This window comes from Ursus americanus, chromosome 19 (assembly GCF_024610735.1).
Source record: "Ursus americanus isolate L20-20 chromosome 19, mUrsAme1.1.p, whole genome shotgun sequence".
In the NCBI taxonomy this organism is placed as follows: domain Eukaryota; kingdom Metazoa; phylum Chordata; class Mammalia; order Carnivora; family Ursidae; genus Ursus; species Ursus americanus.
In genome coordinates this window covers 45985867-46002516 of record NC_142145.1, presented here as the reverse complement: position 1 = coordinate 46002516, position 16650 = coordinate 45985867, and the positions used below count along the sequence as shown (strand labels likewise).

The 16650-nt window shown below is 47.8% G+C and overlaps 1 protein-coding gene across 8 annotated transcripts in view; it reads right to left on the bottom strand.

Moving 5' to 3' along the window:
* Positions 1-16650, bottom strand: part of SLC35D4 (solute carrier family 35 member D4) — a 107615-nt gene that overhangs the window by 57122 nt on the left and 33843 nt on the right. For 7 of the 8 annotated variants that reach the window (XR_006776881.2, XR_015727730.1, XR_015727729.1 and 4 more), the window contains 6 exons: positions 12959-13036; positions 12772-12843; positions 5054-5079; positions 3123-3174; positions 1269-1317; positions 254-299 (listed from right to left, as the gene is read on the bottom strand). Coding sequence is in view for 4 of the 8 variants with exons in the window: in XM_045781810.2 (XP_045637766.2) it covers positions 254-299; positions 1269-1317; positions 3123-3174; positions 5054-5079; positions 12772-12843; positions 12959-13036 (323 nt within the window). In the remaining 4 variants the exon portion in view is untranslated. The remainder of the gene's footprint in view (positions 1-253; positions 300-1268; positions 1318-3122; positions 3175-5053; positions 5080-12771; positions 12844-12958; positions 13037-16650) is intronic. The other variant, XM_087869918.1, reaches the window with a different exon arrangement.

The window sequence follows — 16650 nt, the reverse complement described above, 5'->3', positions numbered from 1 at the left end:
CTGTCCCTGAAGGAAGAGGGCAGAGGTTCCCCTGCTCTTTGCCCACTGCCCATGACGGGCAGCATCACGTGCCGGTGGATCTCGCCTGGAACAGCCTGACAGCAGGAGAATCGGCTTTGGGGACCCCAGGCTGCTGCCCTCACCACAACCCAGCTGCGCAGAGTGTTCGGTTGAACAGACAATGCTCACGACACCATGGGTCTCACCCCTTTGCTTGAACCAAACAACAGCCCACCATACTTGGAAAGTTTACCTTAACGCGTTGGGTTTCCGGGCCTTCTGCAATATCTTATAAGCCCCTGAAAATGAAGCAGTGTGTGTTACTGACACAGGACATCCTGCGTAAGGGAATGCACTTGCAGGGAGGCCCGAAATCCACCCCGGCGAGGGCCACTCTTCCCACGAGGGGCGCCCCTGGCCGACAGGGGGCGACAACACTACCCGGGGGGTGTCCAGCATGCGAATACAGTAATCCCCTAGGACGCCCTTTCAGGACAGAGAATGCTGGGCCGGGCGGGCTCGTGTGATCAGCAGAAGGATACAATTCACAGGAAGATGCCGGCTTCCTTTGCAAGGTGGGCAGGAGAAAGGAACACGCTGCATTTCTGAACCATGTGTAACCAAGCCGGGGCCCTGCTCTCCCCCTAAGACTGCAGACCAGAAACACTGACTGTGAGATTGGAAATAAAGTCAGATGGCCCTTTTATTTCCCACGCTTACATTTCTTTGGGTATGCTGCTGAAGGACAGTGTTTCTGACACAAACTTCTGGATCTCTTCTCACCATTTTTAGAGAAGACCAAGTAGACTTGAGTAAGCAGGGCCAGAGCCATGGTGAGTTAATTAATGTTTGTCGAGAAAAAGAGGAGACTATATCAGAAATGGGAACATTTGAGGAAAACTCCAAAACAGGAAAATCAGATCAGAAAATGCCCATTTGGGGCGTCTGGGTGGCTCAGTCGTTAAGCCGTCTGCCTTCGGCTCAGGGTGTGATCCCAGGGTTCTGGGATCGAGCCCTGCATTGGGCTCCCTGCTCCACTGAGAGCCTGCTTCTTCCTCTCCCACTCCCCCTGCTTGTGTTCCCTCTCTCGCTGGCTGTCTCTCTCTGTCAAATAAATAAAATCTTTTTTAAAAAATGCCCATTTAAGTTTAACCTTGACACCTTGTCTGTAATCTTCCTATTGTTCAGGGTCACCAAAAAGCGGATATATAATAAGGTCTAAATAATAAGCCTCAATTATTTAAGTAAGCATTCTTTTAAAAACTTACCTACGCAGAATAAGTGAATTACAGCCCAGAAATATCCACCGGGATCAAACTGTAACACAGGATTTAAGACAAAAACAAAAACAAACGGCTCTAAGTAGAGACAAATGGGATCCGGTGTGGCAATCAGAAACCCTAAATGTCGATGCACCGGGACAAGCAAGGGTGCCATGAGAGGACTCTGCGGCCTTCCGCCAGTCCATCCTCATTTCCCACCCCGATGCCTCCGACATCTTCCTAATAGGGCTCTCTGCCTCCAGCACCCCTTTTCCCGTTCTCCACTCTGCCCTCACGCTGTGTCTCTAAAACGCTAATCGGATGGTGTCACCTACTGCTTAAAATCATTGAACAGTCGGTTTCTTGGGGTGCCTGAGAGGCCCAGTCGGTTAAGCATCTGCCCTCAGCTCAGGTCATGATCCCAGGGTTCTGGGATCAAGTGCCGCATCAGGCTCTCTGCTCAGCGGGAAGCCTGCTTCCCCCTCTCCTTCTGCCTGCTTGTGCTGTCAAATAAATAAAATCTTTAAAAAAAAAAATCATTGAACAGTCCCCCAGTGACTTCAGGATAAAATTCAAACTCATGGCACCCAAGGATCTCCAGGACAAGCCCCTGTCAACCCCGCCAGTCCCATCTACTGCACCCCCTCCAGAGAAAGAACTTGCACTTCTCCAAGCCCGAATGCTTCCCCCCACCAACTCAGCCGAGGGACACTCCGTCTCTTCTTCCCTTCCTTATTTTCCTCCATAGAAGCTTATCTCATGACACATTCTATTTATCACCTGTCTCTTTCTCCACCATCCATTAGCCTGTAAATTGCAGGAGGGCAGGAATTTGCACAGGGGCACGCACATAGTAAGTGCTTACTAAAGTTGAATCACAGGAAGGCAGGACACCTCCATGACTATGCCCACACCTGCTTTCTTCTCCCGCCCACCTCCTCCTCACCCTCCAAGATTTAGATCCAGAGAGCAGAGTCTGGCTCTAGCATCGGAAAGATCTGGTGTAAATTCTGAAATCCTTACTTATTCATTAGCTGGTGACTTTTGGGGCCTCATTATTCTTCAGCTATGCAGCGGAGACAATAAGAGTCCTTCTCCTTGTGAAACTGTGAGATTTTAAATAACATAAGGCACATGAAACATTGGCCCAGAGCCTGGCACATAGCTAGGTCCCTGTAATTGTTAGCTCTTCCTACTTCCCGGGTCCCTGAGACTCCTTAGGTGCCACACAGCATCCTGTATCTCCCCACGACAGAGCCCTGGCCTCCCCGTGTTATAATTATCTGTTTCTTGTCTGTCCTCCTCTCCCTTGCTCTGCCTAGACTCTGACTTCTGCCTGTATGAGGACAATTCTTCTTTGTGTCACCAGAGCCTGGCTCAGTGCCTGACACTTGATGGGGACTTAATAACTGCTGGGGGAGAAAAGAGAGAAAACAGACCTATAACGAAATGACTACTGGGGGGTAAGGGGGTGGGTCGTCAGGGCCTAATAAGGAAAAACACAGGATAACAAAGTGAAAATCTGCAGATGAAGCCCTTGGGATGAGAGGGAAAATGAACGTTGCCTCAAGGCACAAGGCTAGGACAACTCGGGCTGGGGCTGGTGGGTCCTCCAACCGCATACGGAGGGCCATCAGCAGCCGCCCCTGCACCAAGAGGCCAGAGCTCTGCCAGGCTGCTGCAGCCCTGAGGAGAGGTGAAGGCCTGCCAAAAAGGGGTGAGCTGGCCTAGAGGTATGCAGACTGGAAGCTTTTGCATAGGCGAGGGTTCTTCTGATTTCCGAAGGAAGGACTAGGAAGTTCTGCAGGCTTTGGAGAGTAAAAGACACCTGGAAGGCAAAATGAGTGCCCTTGAGCTTACCTGGGGGTCGTTGAAGGGTAGGCATCCTGCAGCAGCCAGGAGGAAGAGGGCACTATGCAAAGAGATAAAACAGGCAGCTTCACTTTTCAACATCAAAAGGTTGCCCGGAGAGCGTGGGGGTTGAAACACATCGAGTGGAGCGAGCACAGGATCGAGACCCTGCGAGACCCTGCCCCGTGCCCCTTCCTCCTCTGAGAACCCCACTACCAATGCAGCTTTCAACTGGGTGCTCCACCTGGGGACCAGACAGTTCCCTCCCTGGGGCTCAGCTGGCCTTGTCCCCAGACACCGGCACTTGCAGGACATTTGCAAAACCACGGCTGGCTCACTCGAGAAAAACAGGATGCCCGTGAAACAGATAATAGGACATTTTTAAACCACAGATCCCCAAAAATACACTAGTAGAAAACTGGGTAATCAGACTGCAGTTCTACCACTTAGGAAAAAGAGAACACCATGGAAAGCACGTTAAACTCTTTTGTGCATCACCTTCACCAGATGATCAAGCTTAACATCGCCAATGATGGGACAGGTGTATATCATATGCCTCCTGATAGGACGTACTGAGAAGGGCACAACATCACTCACGTGGCATTCCTGCCAAATCCGCATAACCCACCTGGCGTGGCCAGTGGGCCCGGGGTGGGGGAACTGGTACGGGGGAATCCTCAGAGCTGGGACCTCACAGTCCTGGGAAGGTCAGCACAACACGAGTCATCCCGAGGCACAGGAAGGTCCTCCACTCCAGCCCACCCTCCTCTATAGCCTCGGCAACTTTGAAGGCACACGCACAAACAGCCTCGAGAAGACTCCAAGGCCCCAGATTGCCAAGGAACTCAGAGGCAAAGGGTGGGGTGAGTGGAGGGAGGTGGCTGGAAGGGCTTCTGGGACCGCACAGAATTAGGCAGGTTTTCGGTGGGAGGAGAGGAGAACCCTAATAGGTTTGGTGTCTACCTACAGTAGATGGGTTTATAGGATAGAGATGCTTCCTCATCCACAGGCAGTGAAAATTAGAGGTCCTCTCAAACAGCCCCTCGGGGCTGAGAGGAGATGGGGGACAGCCAGGTGTGAGACAGAGCTTGGTTTCCCACCAAACCTGGCCTTGGGCAATACCTGATTATATCAGGTATTAGTGGGTTTTAATGCCTCTCTTTAACACCTGCTAATCTTTTAAACAAGAGGATGAGTCCTGACAGTGTTGTGTTTTCTTTCCTTTTTTTTTTCCCAAGTAGCAGCCTGTAATCAAGGCAAAACAAGAGATTGGATGAAAGCCCAGAAATATTTGACACAAAAAGTCCTAAATCCATGTGTCAAAGCATTTCTGCTGATTTTCTATCCTCAGGACTGAGCTTTGGAGCTATGGCCGAGGAGGCCGGAAGCAGCCAGGGAGCAGGGTTACAGGTTAGCACATGGGGTGGGGGGTGGGGGGCAGGGACCGGCCTGAGAGTCCAGCCCAGCTTGTGTTTCAGCCCAGGGAACGAGGCACGAAGGGCCATGAAGCCTGCCCTTAGTCACCTTGCTGTGGCCCAAGACCACAACTCAGATCCCAGACCTTACAGCCAGTGCCTGTTCTACCACGGGAATCATAAAAACCCAATAAGCTGCAAACATGATTTTAAGCATTTTAAGTGATTTTCCATGTTTTCCATTTTCCTTCTCCCATCAGAATTGCACAATTCTTAGTGAAGTTTTGGGCATCAGTGACTGAAATCAAGCACGGGTTATTTTCCCCTTAGGAACAGAATATTTCAGAAAAAAGAGAGAGAAAGAGATAGTAAAATTTAGAATAAGACACAAAATACGGGTATATAACTATTTATAATAAATTCTGTCAACTCTCAAATAGGAATCTCCAACAGTTTATCATCATTTAAAGTCAGGTTAAATCTTCTATTGTAGAGGACTGTGGGTTGTTGTTTCTTTCAACTTACCTACAGATCTTTGCAGGAGAAGTTTTCTGTATGAAAATAAAGAGATTTATAGTTAGTCTTTATAAAATCCTCTTTTTCCCCTTAAAAGAAAATATTTAGATCCAAGAGGCAAATCAATGTTGAGTAAGCTTATTGGGGGCTTAAGAGCTGGCTGCACACCTCGGTGTTACTTGAGGCTTTCCTGCTTGGACCCCATGAAGGATGACTCAGAGGTCCAGAGTTGAGTCACTTGGGCAAAGCACTCTGGGTGTGCAGTATTACTACCCTCACCCCCGGAACGGGGTTTACTCACAAAACCCCAAAACGCTGCCAGGGCCAAGCCTTCAAATATCTTACCACATCAAGAAAGGGAGAGAGAGAAACTGTTGAGAAATCAAGCTCTCGTTCAACTTCTATTCCAGTCTACGTCCTTACGTTTGTCTTTCGTTAATCCAGCTCTGACTCTGAGCAGTGCTGTAAATTCTCTGGGATGATGTACACGTGAAGAAACAGGAAAAAGGAGAAGGGACAGTTGACTCCACCCGTAGAGAGAGACAAAGAGCAGATTGGGGCAATCTAACCTTGGCATTTAAAACTCCCTGAAATGAAGAAATTCTAATGGAGGTCCTACCTTTATCCTCCCCTTTTTATTAGTCATTTTTTTTTTCAATTTTAAAGATTTTATTTATTTATTTATTTAGAGAGTGAGAGCGTGAGCCGGGGGCGGGGGGGGCGGCAGGCAGAGGGAGAGGGAGAGAATCTCAAGCCAACTCCACACCTAGCCCAGAGCCTGACACGGGGCTCGATCTCACAACCCTGAGATCATGACCTGAGCTGAAACCAAGAGTTGGGTGCTCAATCGACTGAGCCACCCAGGTGGCCCATCATTTTTATTAGTCATTTTAAGGGAATTAGTCCTTTGCACTCAGGTATAAAGTTCTAGCAGGAAGAAGCATAGATGTTTCTATATTTGACAGAGGAAATAACAGATTAATTCTGGACATTTCAAAAGGATTACTTTGCTAGTTGGGGACAAAGTACAGGTTTTTGACTCTAGTTCTTGAAAGTGAAGTATGAATATATTGTTTAAACATGAAACACTCAAAAGGTACAAACTTCTAGTTAGAAAAGAAGTCAGTCTTGGGGATGTTATGTACAGCACAGGGACTAGAGTTATTAATACCATACTGTAGATTTAAAAGTTGCTAAGAGAGTAGATCTTGAAAGTACTCATCACGTGAAAAAATTTTTTATAACTACATATGGTGATGGATGTTAACTAGACTTACTGTGATCATTTGCAAGATATATAAATATCAAGCCATTATGCTGGACACCTGAAATGAATATGGTCTATGTCAATCATATCTCAATTTTTTTAAAAAAGTGAAGACTGACAAGGCAACATGGTTTGCTATGAAGGCTATCTTCAGTTTTCATGCTGAAGATACTAAATAATCCAGTTTGCACTGTTTTAATAAATAGATCCTATTTGCGTTCAAAGTCGTGGCTTGCCGCTTCAGATCCTTTCCTCTCAACCCTGTGGAACTTGCCTCAGCTGGCCCAGCCAACCTCGACGCCACTGCCACCTGGTGGGGACACATCCCTTCAGTATGGAAAGGATGACCCAAAAAGGTGACCTGGCTCAGGCACCTGGAGAATTGCCCCCATCGTGGGAAAACGTGTCACTAAAGGATTCTGGGCTAAAGGTAATCAACATCTCCACAGCTTGGCGGAAAAACAGGAGCAGACGGGACAAAGACGAAAAGCATGTCCCAGCTGTTCCATGAGTAGTAACAGGTGTATCCAGCAACCGTCTAGGGGGGCTTCCGTCACAGGGCAGCCAATCAATACAGTGCTCTAAATAGTTCACCCAGTCCACAGCGGAGAGACTGCTCTTTCCTTTCAAACGCCGCTGGCTAGAGGAGCCAGAACCGGAGATACAGAGATTAGAACAAGCGGTAAATGCATTAGTGAGTTGCGCAACGACTGAGGAGTTAAGCTCAGGCGTTCACCTTCTGAGGCTCTTCAGTCCAAAAGTCACCCAGAGAATAGTCCTAGTGATATCTCAGTGCTCTGAATGGGTCAGTCTAACTTCTCAAGTCACATCAACAAAAATAACAATAAATAGCTAACATTACAGGGGGTCACCTTACTCTGAGGGCTACTTACTCTGTGCCAGTGTTGTTCCAAGCCCTCTCATGTACCGACTTATTTCATTACGGGTTAATTCAGTCTCGGGTTATATGCTACAGATGCGGACACCAAGGCACTGCGAAATTAGCTAAGTTGCCCAAGCTCGCACGGTCTGGGCTCAGGCGATCTAGCTCGTAGCCTGACCTTTTGTGATGCTCTTCTGCGACGACCAGTCTGCCAGTCCTGCGTGGACACCTCGCCCGCCCTTTCAGACTACTACCTTCATCTGCTGCTTCCTCTGCCTGCCTGGAGGGCTCTTTCTCCCTGCACTTGGAAAATTCCTACCATCTGCGGGACTGGGTTCAAATCCTGCCCCTGGCCCTTGCAAGCAGACTTAGCAGTGGTCACCCCCTGTCCACCCATGCTCCTGTTCCAGCCTACATGACATTCTACGGGCATCCCAGAGTGCGTTTGGGTGTTGGTTCCTCCATTTAGCTGAGTTCTGTGAGGGCGATCCCTGTGTCCTGTATATCTCCACAGCCGTAGGCCTAGCCAGAGGTTTGACACACAGCGCAGACTCAGTAAATGGTGAACAAGCGAACAAGAGAATGAACAGCAGCATTCTAATGTTCAGCTGTGACAAGTATATCTGCAAGGTAGTGAGACTAATTCCAGAAGCCACACGTTCCCTTAGAGTCAAATTATGTGTGCGTGTGTTTGCGCATGCATGCACAAAGAACCGTGGACGGTGACGATGAGCCCCAGCTCCAGAGAGAGTTTAGCCTTATAACCTGGGAACGAGGTCATGAGGAGGTCAACCTTCCTCTCCAGAGTGGAGTCTGGTGAAACCGACACACACTGGACAAGAGAGGCCTCACTGTGAGTCGCAGGTAAAGTCTAAGAGCTGTCATACAGCTGTGCTCCTGGTAATATCCGGTCACTTTGTCGAGGCTCCAGGCCAAATGATCAGGAAAGTAAATCATAAGGGAATAGATCACAGCCAATCTTCAACCTTCATCACAGAGCAGATTTTAATGCCAACCTACTAGAAGCCACCTCCAAGTCTAGAAACACGGATTTGGCCAACACATCATGTTCCATGTGGAGTGGAATGAGGACATGAATAGAGATTCCTGACAAATTGATCAATGGAAAATAGGATATATTATATCATTTGTATAAGTATGTCTATATATGTGCATTGAATAAAAGTCTGGCAGAATAGAGCAGTATCCTGTGCAAAGTAGGATCACAGTTGATTTCCGGGACTTTCTTCCTCTGCATGTTCTGCAACTTACTATAGTTTATTACATTCATGAAGGAAAGAAAGGTTGTTTTTTTTTTTAAAGACTTTATTTATTTATTTGACACAGAGACAGCCAGTGAGAGAGACAGCCAGTGAGAGAGAGACAAGCAGGGGGAGTGGGAGAGGAAGAAGCAGGCTCCCAGCAGAGGAGCCTGATGTGGGGCTTGATCCCAGAACGCCGGGATCACGCCCTGAGCCAAAGGCAGACGCTTAACCACTGAGCCACCCAGGCGCCCCAAAAGAAAGGTTTTTTAAGATGACTAAATAGGTATGTAATTCATGAAACTATTTTCCTAATTTGCCCTGACAAGAAATGATATTGTTTATTAAGGAAATAACCAACAAAACTAAAACACAACCTACTGAATGGGAGAAGATATTTGCAAGTGACATACCTGATAAAGGGTAGTATCCAAAATATATAAAGAACTTGTACAACTCAACACCCAAAAAACAAATAATCTGATTAAAAATGGGCAGAAGTTGTAGACAGACATTTCTCAAAGTAGACATATAGATGGCCACATAGACACATGAAAAGATGCTCAACATCACTCATCATCAGGAAAATGCAAGTCAAAACCACAACCAGATATCACCTCACACCTGTCAGAATGGCTCAAATCAAAAACACCAGAAACAAGTGTTGGGGAGGATGTGGAGAAAAAGGAGAACTTGTGCTTTGCTGCTGGGAATGCAAACTGGTGCAGCCACTGTGGAAAACGGTATGGAGGCTCCTCAAAAAAGTAAGAATAGAATTACTCTATGATCCAGTAATTCCGCTACTGAGTATTTACCAAAGAATATGAAAACACTAACTCGAAAAGATATGTGCACCCCATGCTTACTGCAGCATTATTTCAATAGCCAAATTATGGAAGCAACCCAAGTGTCCCAGTAGATGAATGGATAAAGAAGTGGGGTGTGTGTGTGTGTGTGTGTGTGTAATGATGAGCACTGAGTGATGTATAGAACTGTTGAATCACTATATTGTATACCTGAAACTAATAACAACACTGTATGTTAACTGTACTGAAATTAAAATTTTTTTTTAAAAAATGATGCTGCTTAGTGTTAGGGATGAAATGGAGATGAAGATTCAAAACATTTTGGTGTTTATCCAATTTCTTCCAAGGACAGGTCCTCTCAGCCTGGAAGTCTGGCCCCTGGTCTCTGCCTGATGGAAATACCCCCGAAGATGCTCTAACCTGTTTCCTACACTCAACCTCGCCTGTGTGATCTGACTGGACCATCAGGAAGCGATACCCCGTAGAGATGCCTGGATCTCTTCCCCAGAGCACATAAATCTTCATTTTCAGTTCACAACGAAAGCATCCACTGTGTCGATAAGAAGCATGAGTCCGTCTCCCAGAAGCTGAGCAGTTCTTGGGGAGTAGCTGAACCTCAGTGACTAGTTCGTGAATATTCAGCTTGGCTGCGGTTCTGGGGCTGGACTCTGGGGCTACGAAGACAACAACCCTGTGGTCCCTGCGGAGGGGCTCAGAGGAAACAGGCAGAAACCTAGGGAAATTCCTACTGCATTTCATTGAACCTGAGATGCCACCGAGCGTAAAATCCCCCATTCCTTATATATTTCTAAGAAAGAAAGCATTTGACCAGGGCACACTGTTGATTGCAGAAGCATCCCAACGGCAGCCAGTGAATATTTTTTTAACATGCGAAAAAGCAGCACGTGTTAGAATTGATGAAATACAGAAATCGCAAGGTGGTGTGATAAGTAAAGTGTCAGAGAGAGGTGCTCATGCTCCTTGAGGTGCCTGAGGTGTCAGGCTCCAACTGCGTGCACACCAGCCTGGAATACCGAGAGCCTCCCTTGTGAGACCTCAAGAGTCGCCCCCGCAGCCCCTCTCACCTCCTGCAGTCCTGTCTCCCCCACAGACAGCTGGATGAGCTGTCAACACTATAAATCTGATCAGGCCCTCTGCGCTTTCACACCCACCCCTGGCCTCCCACTGCACTCAGCTTACACCCCAAATCCCTAGCTCAGCCTCAAAGGCTCATCCTAAGCCCCCAGCCTCATCCTAAGCCCTCCTCTCTTTCTTATCAAGCGCCAGACACACTGGCCCAAAGTGACTCCTGCCAAGTCCCCAAGGTCCCATCTGGTCCTTTTCATCTCCTGCGTCCTCTTCCTGGGAGCCCTCCCCTTCGCCCCACCTGCTGAACTCCTGCTCAGCCTTTGCCTGTTTCAATGTCACCTCCCCATAGTGGCCTCCAGCAGGTGGGTGTCATGATTTGCTCAGCTGATGCTCCGTAAGAGTAGCCCAGAGCAGTGAGACCATGCGCTTTCCTCACCTGGCATGGAGGGCGTGTACACAGGTACGTAAATATATTCTGAATGAATGAGTGGGTACTTGAAGAGGTTCTCTGACAGGTCAGAGGTTCGCTGACATGGTCCAGGAAAAATGAGAAGTTTGGTTGTGGCTGGATTTTCTAAAACCTGAGAGGTGTATGGCACCTTTGCATGCCTCCGTGCGGGTCATGGCCAGCCCCCATCTACATGGGGGGACATGATCAGATCTGTTTCAGAGGGTCACTTGGGTGCAGTGTGGAGGAAGGGGAGTGCGGGAAGAGGCAGGGCAACCAGCCAGGCACACCGTACATCCGGCAGGCGAAGGCCGGTGATGGCGCGCACAGAACACGGTAACCATCTAAGCCAGGACTGCTCACCCCACACGCTACTTGGCTGCCCGAGGGTTCAGGGGAGCAAGCTCTCATTTGGCCCCTAGCCAGGGAGCCCTGAAAAACAGATGAGGACCTGAACCAAGGTGGCAGCAGAGTAGGAATGGAGAGGCGACAGATTCAGAAATGGGGGGGGGGCGGAGACCAGAGCAGGACTCTAAAGGGACCCCTATGTTTCTGACGTGGGTGGTGATGACCAGGATCAGGATCACCAAGTAAGAAGCAGGCTGTGAAAACAGGGCAGTTCCAGTGTGGTCCCTTTGCATTTCATATGCCCAGGAAACAGCTGCGGGGAGAGCCAGAGGCAGCAGCCATGGGGGTCTGAGCGCAAGAGAGAAGTCTGGGCTGGACATGGGACACAGGAGTCACCGGTGAACTGAGGGGGATGCTGCCATGGGTGTGGATGAGACTGTCCAGAAAGTGTGTGCGTGGGAACAAAGGGCTCCTGACACAGAGCCCTGGGAGCTCCTGTCGGGCAGACGAAGGAAGGAGGAGGAGGAGCCCGAGATCAGGGAAGAGAACCAGCAGGTCACGGGGGCCAAGAGACTCAGGGGAAGGCAGCGGTAAACCTGGTGATGAATGGCGTAAAAGGCCAACAGTCGCATCAATGCAGGCATCAGGGACTTCAGCCATAGCAACTTCAGGGTAAAGGTGGGGGCAGAAGCAGGAGCAGGCTGGAGGCGAGAGGGACACAAGGCCATGGACAGCTCCGAACCCAACCCTCCCTCGGGCGCTGTGCTGGGGGAGGGCAAGGCTGCAGTGGGACGGAGGTGGAGGTGTGGACAAGCAAGGGAGCCCGCTGGTACGGTTTGAGAAACAGCCTTCCAGAGCTGGGGTAGGGTGAGCGGGTCTCCCAGGGCCTGCTCTATCCTCGGAGGCCTGAGAACACGGAGTGTCTATGGGCTGAGGGAAGAAAGGCAGCAGAGAGGGAGAGACGTTAGCTCTCCTCGGAGCTGCTTGTGGGGAGCAGGCAGGGACAACAGGGTGCACGGGTGTGCGGAGGGGCCTCGGCCACAGGAAAGACACCTCTCTCTCCTGCATACCTGTAAGAAGTGAGCTGCCTGAATGGCCAACTAGCCTCTCTAGTTGAAAACTTCCAGATCTGTAGATGAAACCACTTCGAACGGGCAGATGTTAGAAAGAACTCCCAAAAGAGGAACCAAACTAAAACCACCACTAATGTTAATAAATATAGCAAACACGTACAGAGCACCTACTCCGCGCCAGAAACTGTTGTACGCCCTTAACGCGGGGGCCTCGCTGTGTCCTCCCAGCAACCGTAGGAGCTGGGCGTCATTACCGTCCCCCTTTCCCAGGTGGAAGCACAGAAGGTGAAGACATTTGCTCCAACTGGTGTGACGCAGAGCTGGGCTCGGGAAGCGAAGGGGACTCCCCCGGGGTGGGCTGATGCTCCCGGCACCCTATGCGAAGCTCTGCCATGTATTTCCCAGCGGCCCTGGGATGCGCTGTGGGCGGGAAGGCTGCCCCCCGCCCCCACTCCTCGGCCCAGAGGAAACTCCTCCTTGTATCCCAAGGTGCTCGCTCTGCCCTGAGCTGCAGCTGAGTGCCATTCAGATCCACGACTACCCCCACGTACGTTTGCTGAACCGAAGGGATGTCGAAAACATGATCCTTGAAAGGAGTGACGCCTGCCAGGCAGTCTTGACCACTGTCAGGAAACAGATGGCAGGAAAAGGTAGGCACTAATTCGGGCCATAAGAAAAGGTGCATCTTTGAAATTTAAAGCAAGGGAAGCGAAACTAGCATTTTGCATTATCATTTACCTCTTTCCGAAAACACTTCTGGTGCCCACAGAGGATAACTTCAGCTACATTATGCAAAGTGAGAAACACAGGAATGGCCTGAAAGAAAACAGAATGTAATAAGCATGAAAATGTTTTCTTTGATCCCATAATTACATAATACTTGATTTCTGCTTAAAAATAACGAGCCGTGGGAACTTTTGGCATTCACATACATAATCCTCCCCAGCAAAAACTCTTCCGCGTGGATTAGTGCTCTCTGGTGTAGTATTATTCTTGGCAAGGTGGATGTAGAGGCTCAACACATATTAGGCACCTACTGTGTGTCAGGCGCCGTGCCAGGTGCAGGAAACACATCCCATGTCCAGAGTGGATGTGTCCCTATTGAGGTAAGCGCTCTCACGGGTTACACAAAAAGGCGCACCTACCCCGCGTGGGGAGAGGAAGCGAAGTCCACTGGCTAAATGAGAACGGAATGACAAACTAACTGGAGTGAGCCAACCAAGAGGAGGCAGGGGGTGCTGCCGCCCAGGCAAGAGTGAACCCGCTCCTCGGGGAACAGGGGTGGGGGTGGGGCTGGGGCTGAGCGGTGGACCGTGAAGGGAGAAGCTGGGGAGAGGAAGGGGGAGAGGTCATCAGGCCATCTCAGGGAGTCAGGACAGTGCCAAGAGCCAAGGAACCGCTGGAGTTTCAAGGCGATGACATGATTTGATCCGCATGTTTAAAGGAACTTGGGCTCCCAGTGTCCCACTCTAATCCCTGGGACCTGTGAATGTCACCTCCAGTGGCAAAAAGGAATCTTCGCAGTTGTGATTAAGTTCAGAACCTTGAGATGGGGAGTTTGCCCTGGGCTATCTGGGTAGGCCCTAATGCAAACACATGTATTTGTAAAAGAAAGACAGAGATTTGACACAGAGGGGGAGGCAACAAGACCGCAGAGCCAGGGACTGGAGTGCTGCGGCCACAAGGTGAGAAATGCCAGCAGCCGCCAGAAGCCGCAGGAGCCAAGGAGTGGACTCTCGCACTGTGGCTCCGCTCCCACACCTTGATTTGGGCACAGTAACACTGATTTCAGACTTCTGGCCTCCACAACTGAAGAGAATCAGTTTCTGCTGTTTAAAGCCACCTGATAGTGGTTATTTGTTACAGAGGCCATGGGAAACTAATACAAGGAATGGCAAGATGGTGGCCTGAACTTGGTAGTGGCAATGAAAATGCGGGTGTCCGCATTAAGGAAATATTTAGGAGACTGAACTGAATAACCAGGATCAACTTTGAACCAAAAAAAAAAAAAAAAAGGGAGGGGGAAAAAGATATAAATAAAAAACCCCTAACACTCCGGAGGGTTATTAAGGTACACAGAACAGCCACTGCCCGTTTACAATCGCTGGGCTGTTTGCTAAGAGTGGCTGTCTCTCCTAATTTGGTCGCTAATTTTGACCTGGTGAGCAGAAAGGATTAAAGGGCATGGGATTTTGTTATTGTCTCTGTTGTTGATGATGACGGCAATATTTCCTGAGAGGCAGAAAAAGACGGAGCATAGGTGAAACCGAGCATAGGCAAACCTTAGTTTGCTCCTCTGTGTGGGGACAACTATACCTACGGCCCAGAGCACCTGGGAGGAATGACAGAGGAAGGAGGTAAAGGACCTAGATGAGTGGTTTGGGAGCAGGGCACAAAAGGTGGTCAGTATTAACAGGTAGCCCGCCCTCAGCAGCCTCGACAGAGGGCCCTGAGCAGGGAAATCGTTCCAGCTTGGAGGACCCACTTAAGATCATGCTGCTCGCCTACTTCCAGATGGATCTATTCTTTATCTTTTTGGAGGATATATTTTTACCTTGTTTTTAAAACTCTTATAACTTTGTAGCTCTGCCCTATTTTAGTATTTTGTTCTAACTTGCACTATTTTATTTCTTTTGGAGTTCTTGCCTTCCATTTTCCTGCCTTTGTAACGTTTTCTACTCTTAATTTATCCTTCATTAAAAGTGCAACTCAAACTGTTTTTTTCCTTTTAAATTATACTTTATAAAAATAAATACATAAAAATAATAAAATCATACTTTAACGAATAATCCAATTAAAAATGGGCAGAAGACATGAACAGACAAAGAAGAGCTACAGATGGCCAACGGACACATGAAAAGATGCTCGACATCACTCATCACCAGGGAAATGAACCAAAACTACAATGAGATATCACCTCACACCTGTCAGAATGGCTAGACTCAAGAAGAAAAGAAACAACAGGTGTTGGCAAGGTTACAGAGAAAAAGGAACCCTCATGCACTGTTGTTGAGAATGCAAACTGGTGTAGCCACTGTGGAAAACAGTATGGAGGTTCCTCAAAAAGTTAAAAATAGAATTACTCTATGATCCAGCAATGACACTACTGGGTATTTACCCCAAAAATACAAAAACACGAATTCAAAGGGAAACATGCACCCAATGTTTATAGCAGCATTATTTACAATAGCTAAATTATGGAAGCAGCCCAAGTGCCCATTGATAGATGAATAAAGAAGAGGTGGTGTATATATGTATATATAATGGAGTATTATTCAGCCATAAAAAAGAATGAAATCTTGTCATTTGCAACAGCATGGATGAAACTAGACAGTATAACGCTAAGGGAGATAAGTCAGTCACAGAGACAAATACCATATGATTTCACTCACACGTGGGATTTAAGAAACAAAACTAACAAAGGAAAAAAAAGAGAGAGACAAACCTAGAAACAGACTCTTCACTGTAGAGAACAACTGATGGTTACCAGAGGGGAGGTGGGTGGGGGTATGAAGGAAATAGGTGACGGGGATTAAGGAGCGCACCTGTGATGAGCACCGGGTTATGCTGAATCACTATATTGTCCACCTGAAACTAGTACAACACGGTACATTGACAACACTGGAATTAAAACTTAAAAAAAAGTGAAGTTAAAAAATTATACTTTATTATTTCCTAATTTTTCATTTATCTTTTGTGCTTCTTTTTATTCCTCTTAAATTTTTATATTTTGAATTAATTTTTATGTGTTTTAAGATTGTTAAAGAGATTTTTTTCCACTGGCTTTATCCATTTGGCCTATGTTTGGCAAACTTAGGGCCTGACCTTCCAGTTCTTGGCTTAAGAAGATAGCAAAGAAAATCTTGGAAAGGTTAATTATGTGTCCATGAAATGAATATAAAAGCATGATCTGGATGCTATTTATTTAAAATTAAGACCTTTTTAAAAATGCTTTTGCCTCCTTGACTATAAAGCCAGTAAAGGAGACCAGATTTAGGAATTCTAGACCCTGACTCTAGACCTCAAGGAGGCTAATTTTCTCAATTTTAATAAGCCATGACTAGGTCTTCCCATCTCCCTAGGCCCTGCTCTAATCACGTCTGGAAAAGGATCTATCGATACACACAGAATTGATTTTCAAGTACACTAATGAGAGCTACCAACAACGTGTTGGACACAGTGCTAATTATTTTAATTGCATTCTCTTATTTAAATCTCCTTCCAACAACTCAATTAGTGGGTGCTATTACCTTGCTTTATAGACAAGGAACCCCATGCTTAGAAGATGAGGCAACTTGCTGAGTGCTCACGGCTAGTTCAGGGCCAGAGCTGTGGCTCCCATCCAGGCTTCTCTAACTGCAAAGCCCATGCTCCTAACCTCGAGGCTATGACACCCCAATTACAGCAAGCCCCCAGGGTAACCTTCCTGG